General features: G+C 58.0%; 4 protein-coding genes across 4 annotated transcripts in view; 1 reads left to right on the top strand and 3 right to left on the bottom strand.

Annotated features, from left to right (window-relative positions):
- Positions 1 to 96: 96 nt before the first annotated feature.
- On the bottom strand, positions 97 to 1,325 carry PTSG_09314 (uncharacterized protein). The gene is made up of 3 exons (XM_004989514.1): positions 1,185 to 1,325; positions 874 to 1,048; positions 97 to 608 (listed from the first exon to the last, which is right to left on the bottom strand). The coding sequence occupies exons 1-3, from the start codon at positions 1,274 to 1,276 to the stop codon at positions 360 to 362; spliced, it is 516 nt and encodes a 171-aa protein (XP_004989571.1). The 5' UTR covers positions 1,277 to 1,325; the 3' UTR covers positions 97 to 359.
- Positions 1,326 to 1,551: 226 nt separating this feature from the next.
- PTSG_09313 (NAD-dependent epimerase/dehydratase) lies at positions 1,552 to 4,311 on the bottom strand (the record flags this gene model as incomplete). Its single annotated transcript, XM_004989513.1, has 6 exons — positions 1,552 to 1,847; positions 2,151 to 2,312; positions 2,587 to 2,726; positions 3,075 to 3,216; positions 3,486 to 3,780; positions 4,105 to 4,311. 6 exons carry the CDS (start codon positions 4,309 to 4,311, stop codon positions 1,552 to 1,554), a joined length of 1,242 nt encoding a protein of 413 aa, XP_004989570.1.
- A 2,017-nt stretch (positions 4,312 to 6,328) lies between these two features.
- On the top strand, positions 6,329 to 17,127 carry PTSG_09312 (uncharacterized protein). Its single transcript, XM_004989512.1, has 19 exons — positions 6,329 to 7,155; positions 7,713 to 8,326; positions 8,646 to 8,792; positions 9,019 to 9,099; positions 9,356 to 9,503; positions 9,816 to 9,892; positions 10,078 to 10,179; positions 10,396 to 10,462; positions 10,685 to 10,800; positions 11,010 to 11,168; positions 11,578 to 11,858; positions 12,720 to 12,996; positions 13,222 to 13,289; positions 13,470 to 13,536; positions 13,682 to 13,764; positions 13,939 to 14,065; positions 14,346 to 14,441; positions 14,662 to 14,805; positions 15,120 to 17,127. The coding sequence occupies exons 1-19, from the start codon at positions 6,519 to 6,521 to the stop codon at positions 16,968 to 16,970; spliced, it is 5,142 nt and encodes a 1,713-aa protein (XP_004989569.1). The 5' UTR covers positions 6,329 to 6,518; the 3' UTR covers positions 16,971 to 17,127.
- Positions 17,128 to 17,633: 506 nt separating this feature from the next.
- The window catches only part of PTSG_09311 (heat shock protein 60), a 4,062-nt gene continuing 1,695 nt past the window's right edge, over positions 17,634 to 20,000 (bottom strand). Inside the window, exons 5-11 of the mRNA XM_004989511.1 lie at positions 19,980 to 20,000; positions 19,710 to 19,773; positions 19,396 to 19,501; positions 19,023 to 19,225; positions 18,246 to 18,763; positions 17,963 to 18,070; positions 17,634 to 17,789 (exon numbers count right to left, since the gene is read on the bottom strand). The exon at positions 19,980 to 20,000 is cut by the window's right edge and continues 105 nt beyond it. Coding sequence (XP_004989568.1) covers positions 17,685 to 17,789; positions 17,963 to 18,070; positions 18,246 to 18,763; positions 19,023 to 19,225; positions 19,396 to 19,501; positions 19,710 to 19,773; positions 19,980 to 20,000 — 1,125 coding nt within the window. The 3' untranslated portion in view covers positions 17,634 to 17,684. The remainder of the gene's footprint in view (positions 17,790 to 17,962; positions 18,071 to 18,245; positions 18,764 to 19,022; positions 19,226 to 19,395; positions 19,502 to 19,709; positions 19,774 to 19,979) is intronic.

Below are 20,000 nucleotides of genomic sequence, written 5' to 3'. Positions count from 1 at the left end.
CCTAGCGCGCTGCGCTGAATGCGTGTTACGTTGCTGTAGTGCCCGCCCCTTCCACCTATTGCCGGCGTGATTGCGGCTTGTCTCTCTAACGATAAATGGTGTGTTACGTACGTCTTCTATTGTCGCATCAGGGAACATAGTTGGTGTGTGCGTGTGTGTGTGCGCGCGCGCGTGTGTGTGGTGTTGCACTGGTGGGTCATACAAGCGCGTTCGTATCAGTGACAAGAAGAGAGCAAGCACAACACTCTTCGCCCTTGCTCTATGCGTTTGCGCTCAGCACACACGCATACATGCACACATCCATGCACAAGCGAACACACACACACACACACACACTGCCATCGAAGGCCCGTCATCCACTACAACTCTTCGTGCTTGTGCTGCTCGTGGTCCTCGCTGCCACGGTCACGGTCGGCGCTGTCGCTGTCGTCCTGCTTGGCGGGTCGCTTGCGCATCTTCTGCAGTGACTCCAGGATCTTCGCCTGGGCGTCATCTTGGTCACCCAGGTTGATGCCTTGCTTGCGCAGCATGTCGTGCATCTTCTTCTTGCGCTCCTGGTCCTGCTGGAACGCCTTGAGCATCTCGTCAATGTCGGGGTCGCCCTGCTTCTGTGGTGATGTGATGGCGTGGCAACAAGGGAGGGGGCAGTGGAAGGGCAGGGGATTACGTTGGCGTGGCGTGGCATGGCGTGGACAGAGGCAGAGGGGGAGGGGAAGGGGGAGGGGGAGGGGCAGAGGGGCAGACAGACAGGCAGACACAAAGACAGAGACACATAGACACAGAGCAGACACATGCAGATACACACACACACACACAGACACATGCAGATACACACACGGACACACACACAGACACACACACAGACACACACACCGAGGGCTTGGGCTTGGGCGTTGAGGGTTTCAGGGGCCAGCTCTGCACCTCCAGTGCCCGATCCACAAAGTGCGTCTTCTCCACGCAGCCAAGACAGTCTGCACCGCGCTCCTCGAGAAACCGCCTGAGCTCGCTCACGCGCTTGTGCGACAGGTCCTCTCGCGTCAGCTGTCGCCTGGTTGGTGTGGGAAGGACAGTATCACAGGTGCAGGGCCGCAGGTGGAACAAGCAGAGGCAGAGCAATGAGAACCCAGTCTCGCATCAATGACAGAACACACCCTGCCACACTCGCCAGTGCCAACTCGACTTACACAGCCTGTGCATCGCCGTGTGCCGGGGCAGCAGCACCCAGCAGCGCCACCAGCACCAGGCACGCAACGGCACCAAGTCGCAGCATCATCATTCGGGTTTGTTTGGTGTGTGGAGAGGTTGGTTGTCTGCTTTGAAACGGTCTTCGCGTTGTGTTCACTCGAAATGATCGTCACGTAGGCAATGGACTTGGAGAGAATGGACGAGAGAGACATGCAAGCACAAGGGGGGGGGGATGTACATAGACGGGCGTACACACAGACACAGACACAGACACACAGACATACAGACAAACACAGACGCACACAGACAGAAGACACAGACACAGACGCACGCCAGCACACAACAACATTCACGGCACGCGCCCGCCTACAACTGCTGCTGGCGCTGCTTGAAGGCCTCATCAGCGGGGCCGCCAGGGAAGTAGTAGTCTGCGCGCGGGAAGGGGCGGAACATGCCTTGCTCAGAGTACCACTTGTACCAGCCGACAAACGCATTCACGCCCTCGTCCGTGGCCATCTTGGGGCTGTAGTCCAGCACGTCTGCGGCGTGGCTCACGTCGGCATATGTCTCCGGCAGCTCGGCCGCGTGCGCCTCCATATCGTTGCGGCGCGCAGGCTTGCCCGTCGCGCTCTCAATCATCTCAATAAACTGCGGCACAGAAGCTGTCGTGGTTTGGGTTGGTGTGAGCGTGAATGGGTGGATGAATGGCGAGAAAGAGTGTGTTGATGTGGATGCGGATGTGTGTGTGTGTGTGTGAATGTGGATGTGTGTGTGTGTGTGTGTGTGTGTGTGTGTGTGTGTGTGTGTAAGCATAATGAGGAAGTGTTGCGAACGCAGATAGACCCAGACCCAGACCCAGACATACACATGCACACAAAACCACACACACACACACACACACACACACACACACATATGCACGACATCCCCAGCTCCCAGTCCCCACGTCGTGTCGATGAACATACTTGGGTGGCCGCGGCCGAGGTTGAAGACGTCATACCCAGCGCCGTGGTGCAGACTGCGCACAATGCCGTCCACAATGTCGTCCACATATGTAAAGTCGCGTCGCATCTCCTCGCCGTCCGCCGTGTGGTACACGTCAATCGTGTCTCCGCGCATCACACGCTCTGCGTTTGAAGGACGAGGGGGGGGGGTGTTGGATTAGGGTCGAGGTGCCGTGACACACAGGCACAGTCAGGGATTGAGACAGACAAGCAGGCAGGCAGAGACAAAGAAGGAGAGACAGAGAGGGGAGACAGGAAGGGGGAGACAGAGAGGGGGAGACAGAGAGGGGGAGGCAGAGACACAAACAGACAGACACACACACAGACAGACACACACACACACAGACACACAGACACACAGACAGACAGACACAGACACACACACAGACACACACACCTGTGAAGATAAACGGGGCCATATCTGGGCGACCCCAGGGCCCAAAGACGGTGAAGAAGCGAAGGCCTGTGGCGGAGATGTTGTACAGGTGGTGGTACGAGTGCGCCAGCAGCTCATTCATGCGCTTGGTGGCGCCATACCTGGTGATGCAGCAGCAGGGGATAAAGGCGTGAATGCGTTGCAGGGGGATTGAGCGAAAGGGTTGAAGGCGCACATTGCATGTTCAAACACACAGACACAGACACAGGCGCATAGATGCACACACACACACACATAGACTGCAACACACAGAAACACACACACACACATGTACGCACATGTACACACACACACACACACACACACAGACAGCAACATACAAAAACAAACACACACACACGCACGCATAGACTGCAACATACAGAAACACCCACACACACACATGTACACAATTACACGCAAACGCACACGTGCACACGCACACACACAATGCACAACCGTGCGCTTACACATTGGTTGGCTTGTCAGAGCACTCCTTTTCTGTAAAAGGGATGGTGGCGTCCTTGCCGTATACGGACGACGACGACGCATACACGAGCTTCACCTCAGGCTTCGTGCGCAGCTCCTCCAGGATGTTGACAAAGCAGTCCACTGTCAGGCAAAGAAGGAGTGGAAGGGGAAGCAGTGAGAGAATGTTGTGCAGACAGGCAGGCATGCAGGCAGACATGTGGAAAGGCAAAACGGACAAACAGAGAGACAGACAGAAAGACAGAGAGAGAGACAGACAGACAGAGATAGATCGGCAAGCGGGCAGATAGGTAGAAAGCAAACCTGACAGACAGACAGACAGACAGACAGACAGACAGACAGACAGACAGACGCACACACACACACACACACACACATAAATACGGACATACCGTTGCTGCGGATGTAGTCGTGCGGGTGGTTGACAGAGTAGCGCACGCCGGCCTGGGCGGCCAAGTGGGCCACATGTGTAAAGCCGTGTTGCTCAAAGAGCTTCTCCAGGAGCCGGAAGTCACAGATGTCACCGTTGACGACACGCACGCCGTGGCCAAAGAGCTTGTGCGCACGCGCCTCCTTCAGACGCACGTCGTAGTAGCTGTTGAAGTTGTCAAGCACGACCACGTCGTTGCCCAGCTGCACCAGCGTTGCAGCCAGGTGGAAGCCGATGAAGCCCACACCGCCCGTGACCTGTGAGAAGCAAATGGGGGTGGGGGTGGGGGGTGGGTTAGAGTTGTGAATGTACGCAACACAATGGAAGCGGGGTGGGGGCAAGAGGCGGGACAAGAACACGCAAACACGCGCGCACGCACACACAGACACACAGACACACACAGACACACACAGACACACACACACAGGGACACACACACACACACACACACACACACACACACGCACGCACACACACATAGCACACACATATACACACATAGCACACACACACACACACAGGCACACACACAGACACGACAGACAGACAGACAGACAGACAGACAGCACAACACAACCCACCAGAACACGTGCGTTGCGCAGCATGTGATCATCGTTGGCCACTTCCAATGGGTCACGCAGCCACAGCAGGTTCCGTCGCTGTGCAGCTGAGGCGTTAGCTTGCTCGTGTTGTCTATGCACAGGGCTCGCAAGCGCGCCCTGGCTCAAGGCCACAACAAGCGCGGCCAGCAAGCACACAGCCAGCGAGCACCGCCTCCTGCTCCACATCATCATCATCATCATCGTCATCGCACGCTGCAGCAAAAATACACACAAACAACACACAATCAACAGCAAAGAAGCAAGAAGCGAAGCGAAAGCGTTCTGGGTTGTTGTTGTTGCGTGGTCTTGCGTTGTTGGATGGCACTGTGGCTGTGGCTTTGGGGGCGCATGCACAACACCCCGCCCCCAACACATTTACGCACACACATGCGCCCGCTCTCAGTGTTGTTCCGTTCGCACTGCGTGTCGTCTCCGTTTATAATGAAAGACAGCGTGGTGGGGGGGGGGGGGAGTGTGGTGTTATGTACAGCAGTGGGCGGCAGGGCCGCGTGGAAATGCAAAGGGACAGAAGGAGGAGCATGTAACACAACACATTACGCAGCAATGCGGAAGCAATGAGGGGAAGGCGCGGCAGATACACAGCAGCAACACCACATCAGGTTGCAGACTCGGTGCGTGGCCCGGCCTCAGCACCATACACGTGGACCTTGTTGTTCCCAATCCGACCTTTGTGGACGGAAGACGCAGGTGTGCAAGGGGGCGAGATGTGGAAGCAAGGCGGAGAACGAGGGTGGGAGGAAGGAAGGAAGACAACAGTCAAACGAGAAGGCATGAGTGGTATCACCGCCATCACGGGTAGTCATCGACAGGGCCGGAGGCGGCAAGCGCAGGCAGTCACGGCCAACCCCACCACCCCACCACCACCATCATGGCAGGGAAGTGTGGGCAGTAGGTGTTCAAAAGCACAACGAGCAAGACGCGTAATGGGAGGAGGGGAAAGAGGGGGGGGGGGCGGGGCGGCAAGGCGAGTCATCGCATAGCCACGCGTGCAAACACAATGGCAAGGGCAACACAGATGAGCACGTGAAGAAGGGATTCTCGCTCAGACAAAGGGGAGAAGCAATCAGGGCACAACAAGCGCGATGAGAAAAAGCACAGTGGACATGGGAACACGCGCACACGCCACACACCAACAGCGATATGAAAAGACAGCAAGGAACATGGGTGGGATCGTCTATGACAAAAGGATGTTGCTCAACCTACAACAGAAAGCACACAGAACCGAAAACACAAGACAATCAACAGCCCACAGCACAGTACACCACAGCGCGTTGTTGGAGGGAGAAGGCGTGTCAACGGTAGGGCGAGCAAGAATACACACATGAATGGAAAAGCAGCAAGGACGGTATGTACAGTCAAAGAAAGGCTCCACCGCGGATCCACGGAAAGTGGACGAGGGAAACGAAGCAACAACAACAACAGCAACAACAGCAACAACAACAACAACAACAGCAACAACAGCAAACAAACAACAACAACAGCAACAACAGCAACAACAACAAACAAACAAACAACAGCAGCAACGAGCACCCGACACAGCCACCAAAACGATACCAGGGGACACAAACGAGATCAACAGTAGTGGCATTGCCCACGATCACATGGTCATAGCTCACCGAATCGCTGATCCAATGTGCCTTGTGCTGCCTGCGCTCTTCTGTTTCTCTTCTGCCTTGTGCGGACGCATCGACGAATCTTGAAGATGATGAAGCCGGCAACGAGGAAGAACACGAGGTACGCGCCGACGATCCCGCCAGCAACAAGAATCGACAAGTCGCTCGGCGACCACACCGAGATGTCTTGCGGAGAGTCCATTATTTCTCTCTTCTCTGGTGGTGCAGAAGGAAGTTTGTGTCAATCGAGCAGCTGCAGCAGCTGGTAGGTGTTGCTTCTCCGTGGCGACGGCAAACGAGTCGATGAAGAGTAAGTGGAAGCGGGTCAGCACCACACCGCTAGCTAGACCAGAGTTCAGGAGTTCAGGAGGACAGAAGGATGGGCACGTTGCTGGACGGTCAGTCAAGGGCCTCGCATCAAAACAACACAAGCACACGCCCACAAGAGCAGCGGCAGCAGCAGCCAACTTGTTCCTTGTTTCTTTGCTTTGCTTGTCGTTTGGTGGGCGGTGCGGAAAGTTGTGAATGATATTACCAATCAACGAAAGATTTCCGTCAAATTTCGTCTGCGTCTAACTGCTCTGCGTCGGTTGTTGCCTGATGTGAGAACGAACACCACACGCAAGACCCGCAAGACACACAAGACCCGCAACCAAACAACCACATCCATACACACACAAGACAATACAAGACACATTCACAAGACACATACACACGAGACACACACACACACACACATACACACACGTACAACCACGCATGCAGGGGGCTCGAAGAAACAGGTCGGGTCGCCCGCGCGCGCGTCGTGGAGGCTCACGCGCTTCCCGCCGAGATGCTGGCGGCAGAGACAGAGACAGCAGGGACAGGGCGCGAGAAGACGCAGGCCGAGACAGAGGCGAGCGTCGTGGCGCCAAGTCCCCGGCAGCGGCAGCTTCCGCGGCCGCCAGGCGGGAGCAGCGGCAGGCTGCAAGCGATAAGGAGGCCCTCCGCGTGCCCGCACGCGAAGTGGTGCTGCCACCGGCAAAGTCAGCAGGTGCAGGCCGGCGCGGCAAGGACGGCGGCAGCGGTAAGCAGGGCGCAGAGGCGCGCCCAGTGTCCATAAACGACATCCAGATCAAGAGCCTGTCGGAAATGCGCGCAGAGTCCAGCAAGCGCAAAGCAGACCCCGGATCGCCCACGCAGGAGGACGCAGGCCAGGCGGTACAGGCACCTGCAGACAGCGCCAGCGACGCCATCCGTGCTGGGGAGGCCAGCGTCAACGCCGCAGACGCGGCCGGCAACCCAGAGAAGAAGCCAGAGCCCGCGGCGCTCTCAGCTTCCCCTTCCGCCAACCCACCTGTGCCCAAGCGCGCAAAGGCGTCCCCAGTGCAAGCCGGCGACGTCGTTCTGAACGACGGTTGGTACTCACGTTGAATCACTGCTGGCAAACAATTGTGTGCTGCTGCTGCCACTTTCGCGCGGTGGAGCTGATAGTTCCCCAAGCGCTTGTGTCATCCGCTCTCTTTCTCCCTCTCTCGGTGCTGTGTGGCTGTGCACGCGCGCGCTCGAGCACCGGAGTCAAAGGGCCAAGGAGGCATGGGGACGGGTGAGGGCGATGAGGGGCCGGGACAACGGCATTACCTCTTGCTGGAGGCGCTGTGTGTATCCTGACGAGCGGCGGGGCAAGCGAGCGGCACCTTGTGCCTTGCCTTGCAACCAAGTCTGGGCGAGGAGCACAGATGGCTCGCTACCCTCCTCCTTCTTCCCTCCCTCTGTCACCCTCCTCCCTTTTTCTCTCCCCCCCCCCTATTTGTCCAGCACGTCTCACCTGCGGGCACCATGACCACGGACCAATCATGACTCCACCATCCATTCACACCTGCTTGTGCATATGCGCGCGGGCGCGTGCTTCTCGTGCACGCCACCCCTTCTCTCTTCGCATCCCCCTCCCCCCCATTCTCTGGTTCTGGACAGATCTGGCTGATCTGATTGAGCCCGACCGCGACTTTGCCGTGATCGCCGACTTTGACGACCCGGATCTGCAGATTGAGAGCCCGCCACCCGGGCCCTCCCGCATTGAGGAGCTCTACTCGGCCGAAGAGGACAACGCCGCAGAGGAGGCAGAGGAGGCGCACCCGCCAAAGCGCGCCAAGGCCTCACCACCACGGTCGCCACCAGCACAGTCGCCACCACGCAGGTCGTCGTCGTCGTCATCACGGGCAGGCCAGCAGCGTCGCCGCGAGCATGCAGCCGATGCCGGTGGCCATGATGATGACGATGATGGCGCCGTGCCATCGTCACCGTCGCCATCTCCAGACCGCGGGTCCTCTCGCCGCAACCCCAGCCGCAGCCGCAGTCCCAGCCGCAGCCATGACCGTGACCGTGACCGTCGCGGTGCTGGTGGTGGTGGTCGTCGGAGTGGTGGCCGTGGCGGCAGCGGTTCACCGTCACCACCGCCGTCACCGTCGCTGACGCGAGAGCGGCGTGGTGGCCGGCGGTCACGCGAGCGACGTGGCGATCGCAATGGCGCACGCAGGCGCTCTCCATCCCCGCCCTCTCGCCGCCGCAAGCTCGACATGCAGCATGTGGTGCGTTGAGTGGAATGTTGCTGATGGTGTTGCTGATGGTGGTGCTGTTGGTGGTTGTTGGTGGTTCGAGTTTTTGCAAGTCGTTGGATGAATGATGGCGGCAGTGTGTGTGTTGTGTGTTGTGTGTTGTGTGTGTTGTGAGTGTGTTGTGTGTGTGTGTTGTGTGTGTTGTGTGTGATGCCTGGCGGTGGTGGCAGCGGCTGCCATGTTCAGTGGGATCTCACATGTGTCCATCCGATTGTTACACAACAACAACACGCTGGTCATATGCGCGCGGGGTTTGATTTGTTTCCTTTCCATTTTGTTTCGTGGTGTTCAGAACCGGATGATCAACACCATCACTGACGATGCGCGGCGCCACGTGTCACCGCCTGTCGGGCTCATGCTCGACTGCATGGATCTCATCGCGGCCTCGCGCGACACCTTTGCCATGCGCCGCTTGCTCGAGACCGCCCGCAAATTCCAGGTGTGTTGTGGCGTAGGTTGGTCAGGCATGGCATGGCACGGCAAGGGCCGTGTTGTGGTAAACAGCCATGAACACAACACATACACACATGCACATACACACATGCACAACACATGTACGCACGCACGCACAACACATCCATACAAACCCACGCACATGCACGCACGCACATACGTGCACAATTTCTCGCCCTGTTGACCTCTGTCCTTGCCTTCTCATGCGACAGGTGACGCTGCCACCACAAGGCCTGCGCAAGTTCCTTAACACCGACTTCCCGCGGACATCGGCCATCGCCAGCGTGTGGCCGGTGCGTCTCAACTGCCACACTCCCACACTTGCTTGCACAAGTTAATAGGGGAAGGGGGTTAGCGTTTACATCGTGTGGTTGACGTGGTTTTGTGGGTTTTATTGGCATGAGCGGTTACAGATGGACCATGGCCCTTTCAGTCCATATCGTACACGTGCACGCCCGCACACCACACTATAGCACGCTTATGCATGCCTAGACATGAATGCTTGCACTCTCTCATGGACACGCAACCACATACATCCCATGCCTGCAGCTCAAGTGGGACACATACGACATCCTGCATGTACAGCACACGGTGGAGGATGCTGATACAAAGCAGTTGGTTGATGGGCTGATGCCACAGTCAGACGCTCCGCTCGTTGACCTCTTTGTCTATCTCAGCGCCCGCAGTCTCCTCACAGGTGAAAGCATTCTTTATACAGACACACTCATGTTGCTGGCTTCTTCGTGCTCGTGTTCGTGTCGTGCCTTTTGTATTGAGCTATGTGTTAATTTGTGCATATGTGTGTGCAGGCAACCGCCTGTGTGTGTTTGTTTGTTTGTGTGTGTGTGTGTGTGTGTGTGTGTGTGTGTGTGTGTGTGTGTGTGTGTGTGTGTGTGTGTGTGTGTGTGTGTGTGCGTGCGTGCGTTCTCTGGATCTTTGTCGATGGCTGTACCTCACCACATCCTCTCCATCCCTTGCAACCCATCACCACCACCACCACCACCACCAGACCGGGATATTGCCAGGGCGCTGCTGGATGCGGCGTTGGAGAAGGCGAAGAGCGTGCCCGCAGATCTCCTCACAAAGGTGACAATGCACCACTTGCAAATGCACCACTCCACTGGCCAGCAACCACCCCAATTGCCCATCACTCGATGCTTCTGCTTGGACGTGGCGCAGCACAGTGTCTGCCTTGCTTGTTTTCTGCCGTTGTTCAAGGACATCAGCTCACGTGAACCCCACTATCCCCGTCTTGCGTAATACCAACGCAGATGATTGTGCGCGAGACAGACCTCTTCTCCGACGAACGCCTGCAGACTGCCCTGTCCCAGGCGCTTTCTGCCCCGGACATTCCCAGCGTCACCATCGCGAAGGTGGTAGTTGTGGTGGTGGTGATGATTGTGGTGGTGGTGGTGCAGTTCTTTGCTCTCGTCTGCGTTGTTTGTTTCCCCAACCCCGCCCCCTCTACACACGCGCTTCCATGCCATACGCACGCTCACCTCATCTTGTTGCCAATGCCTTCTGCACGGATACTTGTGCATGTTCGTTGTGCATGTATGCGTGGTTGTGTGTGTGTTTGTGTGCTGCAGTTGCTGGTGGAGGCTGCATCGCGCGGTATTTCCATCTGGACAGAGGAGACAGAGCGCTTTCTTCAAAGTCAGTGTTGTTTGAAGACACATCCATTCCCACATTGCAAATGCCAACATGCCCGCCTCCTTGTCCAGCCGCGTGTGTGCCTCTCCCCGTGGGCCTTTAATGCTCACATGAGCGCGATGCTCTGGTGCGCGCACATGTCGCTCCTTCCCCCCTCATCCCCCCTTCCTCCCCCCCTCTCTCTGCCCCTTTATCTGCCTGTCTGCCTGTGTGCGTGCCTCTCAGAGTACTCTGCGCGTGCATTTGGCGCAATCATGGAGAAGCTGTACATACAACAGCCCTCGACCATGGAGGGAATGCCCGACGCCATCTTCCAGCGCCTACTGTCCATCCTACCAGAGGTGCGTTGCTTCGAGCAATGTTCGCATGCTCCCACCGCATTATTTGGTTCGTTGATTCTCTGCTTCACGTCACAGCAGGCAGCAACCATTCCAAACAGCCAGCTCAACAAGCAAGGACAACAATCCCCTCCCCCACATCTTCCACCTTTCCTGCCCTTCTCACTCACATGACACGCCACCCCACGCCTTCACCCCCGTGCTGCGTGCAGTGCAAAGGCCTAGTCGTGCAAGTCCGGCAACGAGTGATGCGCGAACTCGAGGCCGACCCGCCCACGCTGACGGCCGCGCAGCTCTCGGCATACATGGACGCCGCCGCTGCCTCCGCCTCTAAGGAGGAGCCCCGCCCGCTCCAGCACATTCGCGAAAAGGTGCGCAGCGCGCTGGACAGTCCTGTTTCCGACACCACCGAGCATACGGCCGTGTGCTGTTGCACTCTTGTTTCGTGTGCCCTATTGTGCGTGTGCGTGTGCGTGTGCGTGTGCGTGTGCGTGTGTGTGTGCGTGTGCGTGTGCGTGTGCGTGTGCCCTATTGTGCGCGTGCGTGTGCGTGTGCGTGTGCGTGTGCGTGTGCGTGTGCGTGTGCGTGTGCCCTATTGTGCGCGTGCGTGTGCGTTCAACCGTGTGCCATCCTCACGGCCGCAGATGACCCCACGTCTGCCGTTGCAATTGCACGTCCCCTCACCTTCCATGTGGCGTTTCTGCGCCCGCGCGCGCATGTGTGCCGATGCCTATCTACGTGTACTTGTGCACGTGCATGTGTGCGTGCTTGTGCTTCCAGCTGGAGGGCCGTGCGGAGGATCTGCTTGATGCAAAGGCGTGGGCGCTGCTGTTCACAGAGGCCGTCAACACCGGCGACACCGACACAGCCGTCGACATGTACGAGCGCGTACGTGAAAAGGTGAACCAGCCCATGTGCCCGCTGGACGTGACCAAGCAGTTTGAGAAGGCGGAGCTGGGCCTGTTTGAGGCGCTGAGCAGCGGCCGCTGGCAGGATATGGGCACCAAGCTCTTTGAGGAGAAACTGCGCACAACGTCGACCGTCACCACCACCTTCATCGGGTACGACATCCTCGCCTTCCACCACCCCAATCACCCACCACCATCACCACAGCGTCACCGCATCCGCACCACCGCCGCCATTTGTGCAAGCACGGTGCCTGCGAGATGTGGTGCCCTCGCCAAAGCCAGCGCCACCACCACGCCCGCGCCCGCGTGGTCTCCCCTCCCCCTCCCTTCCCAGCCTGTTTCGATGATGCTGGGCGTCGTGTAGTCGGGTGAATGCAGCCGGACATTGCGTGCATGCTGCCGACTCGGCAGATGCGCCCCAGGCGTCGGCGACGCGCCAGAGACGAGGATGTGCTTTCGTCGTGCGTGCGTGTGCGCATATATGCGTGTGCGTGTGTGTGTGTGTGTGCGTGTGTGTGCCCGCATTGAGTGTGGGTAACTCGAACGCCTCGGCGTCTTAAGGGATGACGTGTGGTCGTGACCGTTCGTCACCAGCAGCCCACAAGTGCAAGCAATCGCTCTTCCCTGCTCGTGCTTTGGCTCAATCAGAGCAGAGGCACCCGTGCACCTGTGCGTTTGTGCGTTTGTGCGCGGTCACCGGCGTTGTTGGAGTTGCTGGCGTCGCTGGGGGTGCGCCCACATGTGTCAGGATCACCGTCTGGGATGACGACAGGGGAAAGGGGGAGGCATTCATCACCGTGGTGGCGCTGGCTCGTGGCTCGTGGCTCGTGGCTCGAGGGCACGCGCACCTCGTCACGCAGGGCTTGGCACCGCGTGTTGTGGTCATTGTTAGCACCATTTCCACACCCCACCACCCCACCACCCTCCGCTCACCACGTGCATTGGGTGCTCACTTGGAGCTGACGGATTCGCGGGTGCTGCTGCTGTTGTCCATGTGTGCGCGCGCGTGTGCAGGGATGTGGCGCTCGCTGTTGCCCGCAACTCTCCGGAGTCCCTGGCCTCCGTCCTGTCCATTGTCGCCGATAACAAGCTGCCGCTGCCCACGGACTTTACGCACCGTCTGCTGCGCAACACGACCGCGTTCACCTCGGAGGAGATGGTATCCAAGCTGCTCGCTGGTGATTTCCCTCTCCTTACTCCCAGCATTGACAACTTGGTGCACGTGCTGAGGACCCTCTGCCAGAATGGCGCCTACGACACCATGTGGACGTGCTTCGCGTACATCAAACAGGTGAGCAATGCACTCTGTGTGTTTTTGCGTGTGTGTGTGTGCATGATACTGTGTTCTTTGGTGTTTGGTAATGTGCTTGCGTTCACGTGTGCTTGTATGTGTGTGTGCTTGTATGTGTGTGTGTGTGTGTGAATCGTTAATGAGTGTCGGTACATGTGTGCTCATGCCTGGACGTTCCATCTCCTGTGTTGCTCACGGCTGTCGTGTTGCTTGCTCGGCTCACAGAACATGAAGACGGAGCTGCGGGATCTCTGCCGCGGCGCTGTGGACAACTTTCTTGAGCGTCGCGAGACGTACGAAGAGCATGCACACACGTTGACAGACAGACGCACAGACACAGATACAGACACAGGCTCACACACACCTTTACACACCTTCACACACACGCCTGCGCTTTCTTGCTGCTGCTGACTGCTTCGCTCACTCCCTTCACGCGCGATTGTGCTATCGTTGCTTGCATGCATTGGTTGCAGGGCGCGCCGGCGAACGACCGACATGGACGATATCAAGAACATGGACCTCTGGCACTGGCTCTTTAAGGTTCGTGACATGACCATCATTAAGCGCTGTGGGAGTGCGCGTCTTGCTTGCGCTGCGCTTTCGGGGTTGTCATCATGTGCCCTGTGTCGCGAAACCACTCATTGTGTGTGCTGCTGTTGTATGCAATCGTGTCCCTGTTGAACAGGCGGCCTTTGCGTCCAAAGACGTGGAGAAGGTTGTGGAGCTGTTTGAAGACAGCGTCAGGCTTGGGTTTCCTCAAATGCCCGTGTAAGTCGAAGATCAACCATGCGCGCGCGAACCCAATTTCATCTTGCTTGTCATTGGTTTCGTGTCGAAAGTATTGACCCCCTCCTCTCTCTGTCTTCTCACATACGCCCACACACTTGCATGCACGCCTGCACACAATGTGTCTTGTTCTTATCCTTTCCGGCCTTATCACAGAGACATTATGAAGGTCTTGAACCTGACGCAGGACTCCAACCGGCCGGATCTACTCAAGAAAGCGCTCATCACTCTGACGCAAGCACAACCGTTTCAGCTGTGGTACACCAAAGCCAGGCAAACCATGGTGAGTGGCGGCCCCAGGCGCCGTGGCCGTGATGTCATGACGTTCGCCTGCGTTGCGTGCCTTTTTGGCGCCCTACCCGCAATGTGGGACTTCAGCACACCACGTGACCTGAAATCCGCCACTCATTGTGCCTCACTCACACACACACTCACTCACTCACTCACACACACACACACACACACACACGCACACGCACACGCATACACACACACACACACACACGCACACACACACACCCTCTTGCATGGCGTGCTGGTGACACTTTTCTTGCCTGCACCAGCTTGGGATCGAAGCGACGTTGCGATTTGCCGGGGAGATGCTTGAGCAAGGCGAACAAGACACGGCTATCACCCTTCTGTCCTGGATTGATCTGCGGGTGCGTTCCTCACACACACATGCACATCGATGGAGATGATGTCCTTGCCGTTGCACTGCCGACCGTCAAGGCAACCTCCACTCACCCACTCACTAACCCTAACCCACTCACGCATGCGCCTCTCACCCATGCACCAACCCACCCACTCTACTCACCCATGTTCTCTCATCCTCTCACACACCATGCCCGTTTGTCACGTGTATCGTGTGCAAAACCGCAGCCGCGATCCAGACTGAACGGGGCGTTTCAGTACAACCAAGCTGGGGTTCTTTCGCTGTGCTTGCGCCACCCAAAGCTGCACAGCGTCGCCAACACCCTGTTGACGCAGCGCATCTCCCCAGACGCAGCCAAGGCAGCCCTCGAGGTGAGACAAAATGCGTGGGTGTGCACGCGCTATGAAGTGTGTGCTTTGATTTGTATTTCAATGTACTTTGGGTGCTCGTGTGAAATACGCTTGAATTGGTTGTGCATGTGCTTTCTCTTGTCTCAGTTGCAAGAGGCATATCTGCCAGTCTTGTCTGCTGCCGAAGACCGACACTCCTTCCGTATTGCGCCATACAAGGCCCTTTTTGAAGCATCAGCGCGTCTCCGTTGCCCTCACACGTCCGTTCCTCGTGTTGTCACGCCCCTCGACTGTCCCACCTTTGATCTCCCATCTTCCCTTTTTTCCACCTTCAGGTCGCGCTTGAGATTGGCGACATTGGGCGCGTGCGAACCTGCTTCCGCAAGTGCAAGGAGCTTGATGTTGTGCTGGACAGCGCAACGCTGGAGCGCGTCGTTGACGCCAGCATCAAGAGCAGGGCCGACCTCTCGCTTGCCAAGGACGTGTGGTCGGAGGCCAAGGCCGGGGGCATGGCCCTCTCGCCAGAGCTCACGCGCCGCCTCATTCTGGCGTGCTCGACAGCGACCAACGACCAACAGCGCATCTTCAGCCGCACCGCATTCGCCGACGCACTGCGCGCCGGCCAGTTTGGCACCGTCCTCGATACCAACCGGCCGCACGTGTTTGACGGATCGCACCTGAACCCGGCCGAGCTGGACTTGCTGGTGGGCTACATCTGCGACGCGGTGCTGTGCAGCTTTCCACCGCCAAGCGAGGACACGGTGCTCCTGCTGCCACCAGCAGCGAAAGCAGCTGAGAGCGACGCCAAGGCGAACGAGGCCGACGAGAACGGCGGCTCAGCTGAGGCCAACAATGGTGGTGGTGACAACAACACCTATGACGATGACGACGACGACGAGGACGACGATGAGGATGATGACGAGGATGAGGGCGGGCGCCGTTCGAGCTTGAGGGCGTACCACAGTGCTCAGCAGAAGGAGCAACAGAGGCAAGAGAAAGATGTCGACGAGGAGACGTGGGCTGACGTGAAGGAGACGCCCGCTGAGCGCGCCCGCGCGAAACTTGTTTCCGGCTGCAACAACGCAGCCTTGAAAATCGACCAAGAGGGCAGCGACGACGACAAGGACGACGACAACGACGAGGCTCAGGACGACCGCAGCGCAGGTGTGAAGCTGATTGTGCTCGCGTCCAGCCTCGCCCAACAGCGCCCAGCGGTGTCAGCATCCACAGGTCGCCGTGGTGGTGATGCAGATGAACAGCAGCGCCGCCGCAGCAGCGACCGGTCTCGCGGTCGCCGTTCCCGCTCCCCACTGCCGGCTGGGGATGATTGGCGACGTGGCTCCCGCGGTGGCCGCACTCGCTCCGGCCGCGGTAGGCGAGACCGTGACAGGCGCGCCCGCAGCAGGGACCGGCCCATGAGGGATCGCGCCGACGACATTGCCCGTCGTGATGTGGCGCCTGGCCGTGCGTCGCCGCCACCGCCGCCGCCACCGCAGCAGCAGCAGCAGCAGCAGCAGCAGCAGCATCAGGACTATGATCGTCGTCGTGGGTATGTTGAGGCAGACCGGTATGGCCGCCGTCCCAACTCTCCTCCACGCCGCCGTGGCCGCTCACGGTCGCGTTCCCCGCTGCCGCACGGGGGTCGCCGCGCGTCTCCTCGCATGGCTCCACCGCCAGCAGATGCGGTGCGCGGCCGAGACTACGCGTATGCGGCAAGAAGGCGCTCACCGCCACCGCCGCCACCACCGCCTCACCCTGCAGCACACGCGCGCGAGCCCGAGCACCGTGGGTATGTTGTTGATGACAGCGTACCGCCACCGCCACCACCACCGCCACCACCGGCACGGCAGCAGCAGCCGCCGCGACAGCAAGAGCAGCAGGAGCGAAAACCGGGGAGCCGCGAGCCGTCTGCCCTCGACCACAAGGTGCTTGAGGACTACCTCAATGCTGCCATTAAGAAGGCGCTGCTCAGCAAGCACTGGCCGCACGGCTTTGGCGACAAGGCCGATTACAAGGCGCTCTTCAAGCGGTTCCGGAGCGAGCTGCGAAGTCGTTTCCGTGATGCAAAGCAGCGTGGCGAGCACGTGAACCAGGAGGTGGTGCACGCTGCTGCTGTTGACAAGGCGAGCGATTATTTTTCCCGCCACCGCGTGTGCACGATTGCGTCTGGCAAAGCCAACCAATAACCTGTGAAACTTACTGTCTTGTTGCCATCATTTTCATCGCTGTGCAACGTTTCCTCCGACTCTCATCTTTTGCTTGCTTGCTGGCCCTCTCTTACAACACTCTTGATACCCCCTTCCGTTGTTGTGTGCGCACACCTTGATAAAAAAGCAATCCCTGCTTGATTCGCCATTCAAACGCCGCAACACACACACACACACACACACACTGATGTTGTGGTTGGTTCGTCGTACTCGAAGGGGAGTGTGACATTTGCTGTTATTCATTTCGTTTGTTTCCGCGAGCTGATGTGAGTACAAAGTCGCACACCAACCGAGAAAACATTCAAGAACAAAGAAGAGTAAGGATGGAGGCCGCATTGGGGCAGCAGGCAAGTGTGTGAACACAGGAACAAATCAAAGACGACGACAGTCCTAAGGAGGAGAAAAAGGGGTTCCGGACAATAGCACTCGTGCACTCCGAATTCCATTCACCAGGACAGGGCACGCCCCAATTCAGCATGGGCAGGGCAGGGACATCACAAACGACACCAAAAAGCAAGACCACGTGCTCGCTGCTGGATGGACAGGGCTGTGCTGTGTGCATGAGATGATTGTGTCTGTATGTGCTTGTGGAAGGGGGCGGGGGGTTGTGTGGCAATTGAGCCCAGAGGGCATGTGTTGGGGGGGGGGGGGGAGGGGGGAGGGGAGAGGAGTCAACGGATGCCAGGTGGTGCTTTACATCATACCACCCATACCACCCATGCCACCCATACCGCCCATACCGCCCATAGGAGGCATGCCGCCAGAGCCCTCCTTCTCGGGGAGGTCGCTCACGACGCACTGCATGACGCAACAAGAGGGAGAAGCGCAGTTGCGTGAGGATGCGGGCATGGACAGCGACGAATGGACGCGAGTATGTAAACAGATTGTGACGAGGGGCAATCAACGAGTGAAACCGCACGCAGGCGCATTACACGTGCAACACACAAATTGTGCTACTGCGTTGCACAAACCTCGAGGGTGGTCATGATGGAGGCAACACCGCTGGCGTCCTGGAGGGCAATGCGGATCACCTTGGTCGGGTCAACGATACCGCGCTCAAACATGTCGCAGTACTCGTCCTGAATTGCGAGAGCAAGAGAGGGAAAAGTGAGTTAGTGATGTCACACAAACGTCAGAGACGCGAACCAGGCAAAACGCGCACGCGCAAAAAAAAAACAAAAACAAAAAAACAAACAAACAAAAAACAAATACCCGGCCACAAGAGCGGTCGCACACAATCTCGATGCGACTTACGCGAAGGCCGTCCCAGCCAAAGTTGGCGTCGTCCTTGTTGCTGAGGATCTTGTCAATGATGACGGCGGGCTCTGCGCGGGCGTTGTTGGCAATCTGGGTGAGGGGAGCGCGGATGGCGCGGCGCACAATGTCGACGCCCATCTTCTGGTCAAAGTTTTCTGGCTCGAGGTCGTCCAGGGCGAAGGTGGTCTTGAGCAGGGCAGCACCGCCGCCAACCATGATTCCTTCCTCAATGGCAGCGCGGGTTGCGTTGAGCGCATCAGTCACGCGGTCCTTCTTCTCGCCAACCTCAACCTCGCTGCTGCCGCCAACCTTGAGCACGGCGACGCCGCCAACAAGGCGGGCCAGGCGCTCCTGCAGCTTCTCGCGCTCGTAGTCGCTGGTGGTGTCCTCAATGAGGGCGCGGATGGTCTCGGCACGCTGCTGCACCTGGTCCTGCGAGCCGCCGCCGTTGAGGAACAGGGTGTCGTCCTTGGTCACAACAAGCTCGCCAACGCTGCCAAAGTGCTCTGGCTGGACTGCAAGGCGGGGGGGGGGGGGGAGAGGGAGAAAGGGTGCCAAGGAGAGGACAATCAAGGGGGTGAGCTGGGAGTTGGAGGGCAGTGAGTGCAGTGGCGGGCTGTGTGTGTGTGTGCGTGTGTGTGTGCGTGTGTGTGTGCGTGTGTGTGTGCGCGCGTGTGTGCGTGCGTGCGTGCGTGCGTGCGTGTGTGTGTGTGTGTTGGGAAGGCATTGAAGCGTTTCAGCGTTTCCGTGGAAGGAGCAATGAAACAAACTCACTCTCTTCGATCTTTGCGTCTGCGCCCTCGGCACCAAAAACGTGGCCGCCGGTGAGGATGGCCATATCCTGGAGGGAGTTCTTGCGGTTGTCACCAAAGCCGGGCGCCTTGACGGCGACCACCTTCAGCTGGCTGCGGATGCGGTTGATCACGAGGGTGCTCAGGGCCTCTTGGTCAATGTCCTCGGCAACAATCATCAGGGGCCTGCCGTGCGTTGCATGAGTGTTTGTGTGTGGGTATACGCATGGGAACGTGGTTTTGAAATAAGTGCAAACAGAGCAGCGCTGGATTCGAGGATGATGGAAAGCAAAAACAGGATGCAAAAGAAAAAGAAAAGAAAAAAAAAGCAAAGCTGGTTGGCGTGGCTGACTCACTTGCCCATCTTGACGGCCATCTCGAGTGCAGGGACAATGTTGGCGACGTTGGAGATCTTCTGCTCGCTGAACACAACAAGGGCATCCTTGTACTCAACCTTGCGGGCTGTGGTTAGCATGCATGGCAGGGTGAAGTGCAGGAGAGACAGGTTAGGGAGAGAGAACAGCAAAACTCGAGGGTGCACCAAACGATCCTGCTCCATGCAGTGTTGTGTGCTTGTGCTTGCAGGGGCATGCTGTGCGCTGGTGTGGTGTTGATGTTGATGTGTGTTGGTGTTTCAAGAAGAGAAAACAAAACGAAATGCCACACTTACACTTCTGCTCGTTGATGAAGAAGGGGCTGATGTAACCGCGGTCGAAGCGCATACCCTCAGTGACCTGAACAGACAAGCGTTTGTACGTCAGATCAGAACGCGTCGGATAAGCACAGTAATAGAAGAGAAAGGACGACACACAGCGGTGAGAACATCATACACATGCGGGAACGTGCAGGGACAGAAGCAACACAGAACAGAGGTAACACAGTGCAGCTAGGAGCTGACAACAAAACCACAACAAAACCCAACACACGCACACCCACTGACCTCGAGCTGGTCGTCGAGGGT

Source organism: Salpingoeca rosetta (assembly GCF_000188695.1).
Source record: "Salpingoeca rosetta unplaced genomic scaffold supercont1.28, whole genome shotgun sequence".
Taxonomy (NCBI): Eukaryota; class Choanoflagellata; order Craspedida; family Salpingoecidae; genus Salpingoeca; species Salpingoeca rosetta.
The sequence above is the reverse complement of the archived record's forward strand: the minus strand, read 5'-3'. Positions and strand labels throughout refer to the sequence as shown.

Excerpts from the sequence above, each read along its gene's own strand:
- PTSG_09312 (XM_004989512.1), top strand. The coding sequence starts at position 6,519 with ATGCAGGGGGCTCGAAGAAACAGGTCGGGTCGCCCGCGCGCGCGTCGT. Across the intron at positions 11,169-11,577 it reads TCCAGCACATTCGCGAAAAG|CTGGAGGGCCGTGCGGAGGA; the intron begins GTGCGCAGCGCG and ends TTGTGCTTCCAG. Across the intron at positions 13,765-13,938 it reads GGGTTTCCTCAAATGCCCGT|AGACATTATGAAGGTCTTGA; the intron begins GTAAGTCGAAGA and ends GCCTTATCACAG.
- PTSG_09314 (XM_004989514.1), bottom strand. The coding sequence starts at position 1,276 with ATGATGATGCTGCGACTTGGTGCCGTTGCGTGCCTGGTGCTGGTGGCG. Across the intron at positions 1,049-1,184 it reads CACGGCGATGCACAGGCTGT|GCGACAGCTGACGCGAGAGG; the intron begins GTAAGTCGAGTT and ends CACACCAACCAG. Across the intron at positions 609-873 it reads CGCCCAAGCCCAAGCCCTCG|AAGCAGGGCGACCCCGACAT; the intron begins GTGTGTGTGTCT and ends ACATCACCACAG.